Source organism: Triticum urartu, chromosome 5A (assembly GCF_056163025.1).
Source record: "Triticum urartu cultivar PI428250 chromosome 5A, HENAU_Tu73, whole genome shotgun sequence".
NCBI lineage: Eukaryota > Viridiplantae > Streptophyta > Magnoliopsida > Poales > Poaceae > Triticum > Triticum urartu.
In genome coordinates, this window is record NC_141877.1 from 392,335,851 (window position 1) to 392,345,376 (window position 9,526).

Consider the following 9,526-nt stretch of genomic DNA (forward strand, 5'->3'; position numbering starts at 1 on the left):
GCAGTTTGGGTTATAGATCTAGAGACCATCCGTTATCATATGTTGATTATTTGGTGATCTTGCGATGGTGATGTAACCGTAGCAGGTTTTGCCGCGCTGAGGCCGCGGTGTTTCTGACGGCTACCGCAGTAATAATTCTGATGCAGGACATTCAGGTTCTCACTCTGCAGCGTCGGACGACCTTTCTTTCCTTCACATTCTGCAGTTCTGATTCCTGCTGTTTCTTTTGGCTGTGATTGTGATGCGTGCAGATCACTAGATGCCTAGATTGATTTAGCATTCCAATGCGCGGGGCCTAGAGCAAGAAGCCATGTCCCTTTCACCACCGCGTCACTTCAATCACAGATTCTCTTACGATCGTGTCGACATTGAATCGCGGAGAAACATACTACCGTACAACATTTTCTGTAGCTCGGGTTTATGCTTTGCAAAGCGGAAAATAAACACTGGAACCGGCGAGGCACAGGGAAGGCACACGTAGAGCTCTGTACAACGGCTACCGGCGCGCGACTAGAGGTCACCTCTTCCAGCTCCGGCTGCGCGCGAGGGGGTCCACGCCGCCGACGACCCACGTCTCCTTGGCGATGTCGATGGACAGCTTCAGGAAGTCCGGCGCCGTTCTCATGAACACCAGCTCGTCCCTCTTCTCCTCCACGCCCCCCTTCTCCTGCGCGGCCTCCTCGCCGGCCGGTTCTGCTCCTTTCCTCGTCAGGCCCTTCGCCGGCGCCGACCGGCACCGCATTAGGAGCAGAGCGTTCGGCGGCGGCACTGACGGCGCTTTGGAGCAGTCGTCTCCCGCCTCATTGCTCGGCCGCCCGTCTTCTTGGTCTGGCTTGTCGTCGTTGTCGTCTTGCTCGTGGGGTTCATGGCTCCGTTCCAGCACCATGAGCCACTTGGAGAACACGCTCGCGGCGGCGCTGCCTCCGACGGCGGTGGATTCGCGCCCACGCTCCCCCACGTCATCGTCGTCGTCCGTCGAGGAGTCCACCGCGGCGGGGAGCGACGACCCGAAGCACCTCACCTTGTGCCGAAGGCTCCAGAGCGCGCCGCCGAGGAAGGGCAGCGCGTCCCTCCTGATCCCGACGGTCTCTAGCCAGCTCGCCTTCTTCCTCCGCTCCTGCAGCCGCTCGATCTCCTCCGCCACGGTGACCCACCTGCTGCCACTGCCGCCGTCGCCCTTAGGACCGTGCTTCTCCACCACCGGTCTCGGCTTCTTTGGCCGGCCGACCTTGATCTGCCCGGCGCACGTCACCTTGGGCGACTGCGGCTCGTCGTCCCCGACACTCTGCTTCGCCTTAGAGCCGCGGAACAGCGGGCTACTAGTACTGCCACGCCCTCCTCCCCCGTACCGCGCGGCGGGCGCGGCCGGGAGCTGCAGCTGCCTCCGGCGCGCGGCTACCGCCTTGTCCAGGGCGGCCCTGGACGGGCTGCACATGGACTTGGGCATCAGCGCCAGGTGCTGCCGCCCGGGGAAGCAGACGAGCAGGTCGGTCGGCGCCGTGGCCGCCGCTCCCCCGCGCGCCGCCTTGATCTTCTTCATTGCTAGTCCTGTCCCGCTCCGGCAGGCAGCAGTGGCGGCTGGTGGCTTCAGGGAAAGGGAAGGATGAGGAGGGAGAAGAGGCGCTTTAAAAGAAAAGAAAGCGCGCGGATTGATGGATGGATGGGAAGGCAGCTTTCAGCTTCGCCTTTGGGCTCGCTTTTGTTGGCACCACTCCTCCAGGTTTGTTTGTTTAGCAACTCTGTCTCATTTCTCTCTCTCTCTTTTTGCATTGATGGCTCGTTTTCAGTTTCCTCCTTTGCAGTCTCTGATGCTGATGCGTCTCTGCTGTTCCTGCTCCTTAATCTAGCAGGGCTGATTGACTGGCCAGGGGGCACTGGCAGGCGGCAGCAGCCCGGCAGAGAATATTGCTGCCATGCAGTATCTGTCTCGGTTTCATGGGAATTCCACTTGTGTTCTTGCCCTTCCCGTGTCACCCAAACGCAAAACAGCCTTGCTAAGTCTCAATAGACTAAAACTTTGTTATGTTTCAGACTCTTTGCCGACGTTATATTCATGAGATTATACAATTAGATCCGTGCATTTTTTTAGTCTTTTCTTTGTCCTTTCTTACATGTTATAACATTCGACTAAGACTTGATTAAATCTTAGTCGACTGAGACCTATCCACACCTTTTGCAAAAATTTAATGGACGTTAACACTCAAATTTATCCTCGAAACCACTTGAAAGCAGCCCGGTGAGCTGCATCACGAAATGTTTTATCGCATACCTTACCTTGCCTTCTAAATAAGAGGACATGCTGTTGTACTTGTACCACTGCAGCTCGCAGTACGGTTTAGTTTCGAGGTAAATACACCCGAAGTCATAGAATTTGTACGCGATGGTTAGTTTGGTGCACAAACTTATAAAATACATGTTTCCGGTCATCAAACTTGTACAAGCGTTTATATACGATCACATTTCATGTACACGGACGTATCCATGGGCTATGTGGCATTCCAGTGTGGCCAGGGCCCATTGTCATCCGCTGTAGCATGTAGATCTGCAGAGAAGCCTTTGGCTTTTTTTATTTTCGTATTAAGCCCCTAAAAATAAAATGAAAAAACAAGCGATGTGGGGTCTTGAAGCTGCAACGTGCCCTAGTAGTCATACGTGGACAACCACCAGACTACTGATCATTCATGTCTATGTAGCATGACTAATTTCTGTATCATATAAACATTGACTGAAAATAATTTTTACAAGAAATGTAACACGGAAAAAATGAGCACCGTGGCTCGACCATGTGACCTTGTGCTCAAGGTTAACTAACATTACCACTGACAACACAACATGTCCAGATGTAAGAAAACAATTTATATTCTTGTGTTTGTGACATTCAAAAAATATTTATGTGTTACAAAAAAGGTACGCGGCATTTTAAAAAGTTTCAAAAACTTGTATTTGGAAAAATGTTAATCAACACAACACGTCCATATTAACATTTTTTCAAATACAAGTTTTGAAACTTATGTGTATTGAAACATATACTCCATGTGATACATATATCTTTTGATGTTTTAAATACTCCAGTATACATCTATGTTTTGATACACATATATTTTAAATACTCCAGTATACATCTATGTTTGGAGTATTTAAAAAATATATGCTTAATACTTTTTAAGTGTATGATTGGCATTTTTTTCAAATACAACTTTTGAAAAGTCTTGAAACTTTTTTCAACTATGTTTTTAACATTTTCGGATGGTACGAAACATTTTAAAGCTACACAAACTGTTTTATACATTGTATAGGCATTTAAAAAATGTCATGACCAGTTTTTTTGGAATGCATGAACATTTTTAAAATGCAACGTATCATTTTAATTACACAAATGTGGTTTACAATGTTTATTTTTTTTAAATGTCACACACCTTTTTTTGTAACACATAAACATTTATTAAATATCACAAACACAATAATATAATTTTTTTTCTTACATAGAACAAGAAGGAGTAACAACATGAAAAATATTTATCCCATTTGATATGTTGTGTTGTCGAAGCCCGGTGGTAATCTTAGTTAACATTGACCACGAGGTCACATAGTCGAGCCATGGTGCTCCCTTTTTTGGAGTTACATTTCTTGCAAAATTGATTTTTCGGCCGTGTTATATGATATAAAAACTATTCGTGCTATCTAGACATGAATGGTCATTGGTTTGGTGGTTGTTAACCCAAGCCTAGTAGGGGCACGTCCCTAGTTTGTAACCGAACCATCCCTTATTTTTCCATTTTATTTTAGGGGCTTTATACGTAAATAAAAAATCATTTTATTTTAGAGGCTTAATAAGTTAAAAAATAGGTGCATAATACGTAAATAAAGAAAAGCCTACAGATCTACCATGCGTGGTGGGCTTACAGTGGGCCCTGGCCATGCTGGCATGCCACATAGGCTATGGATACGTCTGCGTACATGAAATGTGACCGTATATGAACGTTTGTGCAAGTTTGATGACCAGAAACATGTATTTTACAACTTTGTGCACCAAACTGACCGTCACGTGCAAATTCTATAACTCCTAGTGTATTTACCTCTTTAGTTTCCGTGAGTTACCTAATCGATCAACCTAACCCACCGACAGGCTGATGAAATGAAATGTGCTTCCGCAACACGGCCCTGTAGCATGTACTTTACTTTCTCCGCCATATATCACACCTCTTTCTGCACCATGACATGTCTCTTTCTATTAAGCACCTAATCCCGTCCTAGAGAAAAGGAGGGTGCCTAAGATCTAGTAGCAGCAAAATTTTCCTTCTGCCCACTATCTCCCCTGTTTTCTTTTGACCTAATCACGATGCATCTCTCTCGCTCTGCCATGATGCAAAATCGCATCTAGTTTGTGCAGGCTGAATCACCCAATTAGTTTTTATAATGAGTAGCATCAGGACTCAGGAGGTCGATGAACTGGAAACTTGGTGTGCTTCTGTTTAAATAAGCTATCGTGTGCACTTTAGTACCGCGTCCGTGGTGGGTTGCAGCTAAGCATGGCTAGACGACGAGTAAAAGAAGCATATGTACTGACTGTCAAGCTTTTGCATGCCCCATTTTAACATCAAGTGATCTGTCAAACTGAAACATCAGAGGTGGTTAATAGTATAACCAACTGCTGGCTATAAGTCATTTACATATCATTTATAGTCCATCTTATAGTCAATATATATAATAGTTGATTAGAAAAATGTATTATTTTTTATTATATGACCAATCTTTCACTCTCACAAAGTACATAGGAGTACGTGCTAGAGCTAGCTTTTCATCATGAGCCCGCTTACCTTCTTTCTCATCTTTTCTTTCCTTCAACTAAGTAAGTATATACTAGTTTATTTCTTATAGCCAGCTGACCCGGCTCTATTGTATTACCTCCGTCCGTGAATAAGTGTACTTCTACCTTTTGTTTTAAGTCAAAGTTCTAAAATTTTGACCAACTTTATAGAAAAAAATAGTAACATATATGACATCATATTGGTATATTATGAAACTACATTTCATAATGAATCTAGTGATCCTAATTTAGTGCCATACATGCTGCTACTTTTCTCTATAAAATTGGTCAAAGTTTTAATTTTGACTTAAGACAAAAGTTAGATGTACACTTATTCGCGGACAGAGGGAGTTTTTTTTAGAAAAGGAGGATGACCCCCGGCCTCTGCATCTGGGCGATGCATACGACCACTTTATTAATTATTCTCACAAGACCTTACAAAGAAATACAACAGTAAGACTAAAGCCGCCGTCTAAGCCACTCTATCCAGTTGATGAAGGGGCGCAGATAGCCTGTGCCTAATACTAAACAGGCATCGCAGCCAAACCTAACATCTAAGACCTGAGATCCCATCCAGGACGCCTGCCGGGCATGGGTCTCACTGGTCCGGCATGCACTCAGAGGCCGCCGCCACCAACTTCCACCGCTCCATCTTCAGAACTGTACTAATGCATCAACCTTACTCGGTCCAGCTATCGTCGACGCCACCACGGCGCCCAACGGCACCTCCTCCCTGCGCGCAAACATCCGAGGACGTCGCGGTCGCCACTGATACACCTCAGCACCATGCTGCCAAGTACCACCAGCCGACACAACTTGAAGTCTTTGGAAGATCTGTCGTGCGTAGCACCTGCCGACCAGGCATGACAAAGCGTAGCACCTGTCGGTCAGGCATGACTTGACATCTCCACCGAAACTCCGTGCAAGATGAAGCCGCTCCACCTCCAGCCTCTCTGATTAAAAATGGGAGAGAATTTCTCTTCCCGGCCTCTGCACCAACCAGGGATGCATACGACCATTTTAGTATGAGTACCAAGATAAACATGGTCCTCAGATTTTTTTAAATGAGTATCAAGATATTTCTTGATGAGTGGTTTCACCACACACCAAATTTGATCCTCAATAAACGGGGGAAAACCCCTGTGCATCACCTGTCAATTCTAGGAATTGAACTTGGGTCGTTAGGCTGCACAACCGCATGCCCAACCACTGAGCCAAGGCTCTCTTTGCATGCGGACAGAGGGAGTGCGTACTTGCTCTCACCATATCAATCAACCTTCTCTGTTTTGCAGGGATCCAATCAACCTTTCCTTGAAATCAGCGGTATCAATCAATAGCATAGTGATACTATCCGCAGGGATCATGAAAAGGATTAGTAGGCAATCTAAATATAATATGGCAAACGTGCAAACGGCTGGAGGCTTGCTGATGGCTGATGCAACTGCTGGCCGGTCCATGCATGATCAGTGGTTACTGGTTAGGTGAACCTTTTTGTTGCCACTGCGCAATTGTTAAGGCCAAGTGGAGTACTGCTACCTGCAGTTGTATGGTGCAACGTAAAGGCAGGCCACTTCTTAGCTTAATGTAGGCAGCAGTTGGGTCATGGAGAATTGCTGGGAATCAATTAACTCGACCGCCTGGATTAAACAAGCGCGCACCTGCTTGACGATGCTGCTGCAAGTCTACTCTTCAACTACTGCATCAATACTCAGCAACCATCTTCGAGTAGTGGCTAAACCCAACCCAGCCTGAGTTTGCTTGTGGCATGGCCTCCCGTTGCACCCAAGTTTTAACCATACAAGTGCAATTTTTTGTGACGTCCGTGGATCAGTGGAATTATGGAGGAAAAGGGGAGAAATGGAATTCAGAAGAAAAAAACATCCTATTTCTACCATGTCGGTAAGGTTGTACTGAAAGAATTCGGTTATGCTATTTTACAGTCAACTGATTTCTTTTGCGGATTCATTCAAATTTTTGTGCCATTTGCTTCGTCACTTGCTCATGTTGGTGTGTCCATTTCTGGCCCAACTATTCCCTAATTAGTACTCCCTCCGTCTCATAATGTAAGACATTTTTACAAGCTATGTTAGCTTCCAAAAACGTCTTACATTATGGGACGGAGTAGTAGTTTCTAACCTTGACCCAAAGCAGTTTAGTCGAAGAGCTCAATTGTTTGGATTGAATTATGTTACTGTTGTTGCATGGAACTGGTTGCAAGTTTTTTCCAACATATCAGCTTGTAGACCAACTCTAGCAGAGTCGTCATGTGGCCTCCATCACCATAATAACGGACAATACGGTGAACTTTGGTCAAAATGTCACTCTAACAGAGTCGCCATATTGCTCCCTATCGCCATAATTTCTAACAGATAATATGGTGAACTTTGGTCAAAATATCACTCTAACAGAGTCGTCATATTGCTCTCTATTGCCATAATTTCTAACAGACAATACGGTGAACTTTGGTCAAAATATCACTCTAACAGAGTCGCCATATTGCTCCCGATCGCCATAATTTCTAACAGACAATACGGTGAACTTTGGTCAAAATATCACTCTAACAGAGTCGCCATATTGCTCCCTATTGTCATAATTTTTAACAGACAATACGGTGAACTTTGGTCAAAATATCACTCTAACAGAGTCGCCATATTGCTCCCGATCGCCACAATTTCCGAAACTCTGCTTCATAAACAACCTCGTAGGCTTCATATTTGGAGGCTGAGGAGCCTCGATATAGAGCTCGCTCCATACTCAGTTGCGTGGGGGGGGGGAGGTTCAACTTCTTCCTCCTCGTGCTACGGCCGGGTTTGAAGCCGCACGCCGCTCGTACACGCATCTATGTGTTCCGATTGATCGACGAGCGGGGCAACATGACCGATAACCAGCCACCATTAATGGTCTCAACCGCTCCCACTACACATCTTCATCCTCGGCTATAAAATTCCGGCGGCATGTCATCCGCATCACCAAAGCCCTAACCGCCTACTCCCCATCCCCGCCGCCTACTCCTCTCCCATCTTATCCATCATCGGAGACAATGCCACTGCACAAGAACGCATCCTATTAGCTCAACTTGATGATGGATCAAAACCTCCTATCCCAAACACGATGCACCGGCATGATTTCTTCCTGTAGTGCACTAGTCGCGGTTGCCGCTAAATCCTCCTCCAGCGATAGTTGCGAATCTGAAGGACACGTGGGATCCAGCCCCCTCCTCCAGGTGAACGAGGACGATGTCCTTATCGGCTCCGCTAGTCGCCTCGTCCCAGTGAACAACGCTCATCCCTGTTGAGGCCCAAACAAAGCCGGTGCCGGGGCCTGAGGGCTCGTTCGACACCGTGTTGAGGCTCTTCGCTCTCGAAGCTCACAATGAGGAGCACATCCTCCGAGAGTACGCTCCCACACTTACCAACGAGGAGGAGCAACGGCAGCTTGCAGTTTCCGCTCATGAGTCTGACACCTATGCCTTCCTCGAGGATGTCGAGGAGGAGGAGGAGGACAATGACGAGACGGAGGGTGATGACTAGACGACACCGGGCCACCAACTAGTGTAGGTGGTACTGGGTAGCAATGTCACTCAAATAGCGACATTGCTTATTTTGAAAATGCTATTAAACACCATGTCAAGTCACTAATTATATGTAAAGACGCATTTTGGCCACTGAATATAGTTGTTAAGTTATCGTGCTAATACATGTGTTTGGTTAGACTAATTTGAGCTTAAATTGCCCCTATAAATTGAACAAATGACAAAAAGGATGAAATTTATGGATGCCCCATTATGGTGACTATGTTTGCGCACAGTGGTTGTGGCCTCCATATCCATATGGAGCGCGCTCAATATCTCATATGACAATCAGAGATATAACAACTCGGCTAGAGTTGCTCTAACATGCCAAGCTTTGCTCAGTATGGTCCAGTGAGAGAACAGAGGGAGAGAGAAAATGGAGAGCAACCATGTCCGCTCGATATTACCCCACACATGGAGAAAGCAAGGTGGGCGGAGGCTCTTGAAGTTCTTGTCAATTTTTTTGTTTGTCACGCGCCGCCCGCGTCCCTACTTCATTGGTAGGTTATTATGCCCGGAACAAGTTACATCCTATTACACTAGATTTTAGATGTATTGGAATATGAAAATCGGGACAAAGAATGTTGTGATTAGTTTTGAAATAAGACTAGTGTTTCTTATGTTTCTTGTCCAGGTTCTTCGTCTAGAATAAGTTACAACCTGTTATACTCGCTTTTACAATTTCCAGAATATGTAAATCGGGCAAACAACATTGTACGCCACAAAGGTGATACTATCGCCACGGTAATGGAATCATTTCCGCCAAATATGACGTTCAGAAGAGAGTTAATTGGACCCAGACTCCAATCGTGGAATATCCTGCTCCAACGGTTGTCCACGGTGCAATTGTCACATGGGTCTGATGTATTCCGATGGAACCTTCATGGGAATGGACAATTCTCAGTGGATTCTATGTATAGAGCGTTAATTCAGTCTGATGTGCCAGTTGTTAATAACAAGAAGATCTAGAAAATGAAGATACATCTTAAGAATAAAATCTTTGCATGATATCTTCGTTGCGGAGTCATTCTTACTAAAGATAACCTTATCAAGAGGAATTGGCATGGAACCCCGCAATGTGTATTTTGTCACTATGAGGAGACAATAAAACATTTATTCTTTCAATGCAAATTGGCTCGTTCCATATG

At 45.7% G+C, this 9,526-nt stretch overlaps 1 protein-coding gene across 1 annotated transcript; it reads right to left on the reverse strand.

Moving 5' to 3' along the window:
- Positions 1 to 334: 334 nt before the first annotated feature.
- Positions 335 to 1,691, reverse strand: LOC125509191 (uncharacterized). The gene has a single exon (XM_048674103.2). It carries the CDS (start codon positions 1,538 to 1,540, stop codon positions 518 to 520), a length of 1,023 nt encoding a protein of 340 aa, XP_048530060.1. The 5' UTR covers positions 1,541 to 1,691; the 3' UTR covers positions 335 to 517.
- Between the last annotated feature and the right edge of the window lie 7,835 nt (positions 1,692 to 9,526).

Coding starts and splice junctions, on each gene's coding strand:
- LOC125509191 (XM_048674103.2), bottom strand. CDS start 1,540: ATGAAGAAGATCAAGGCGGCGCGCGGGGGAGCGGCGGCCACGGCGCCG.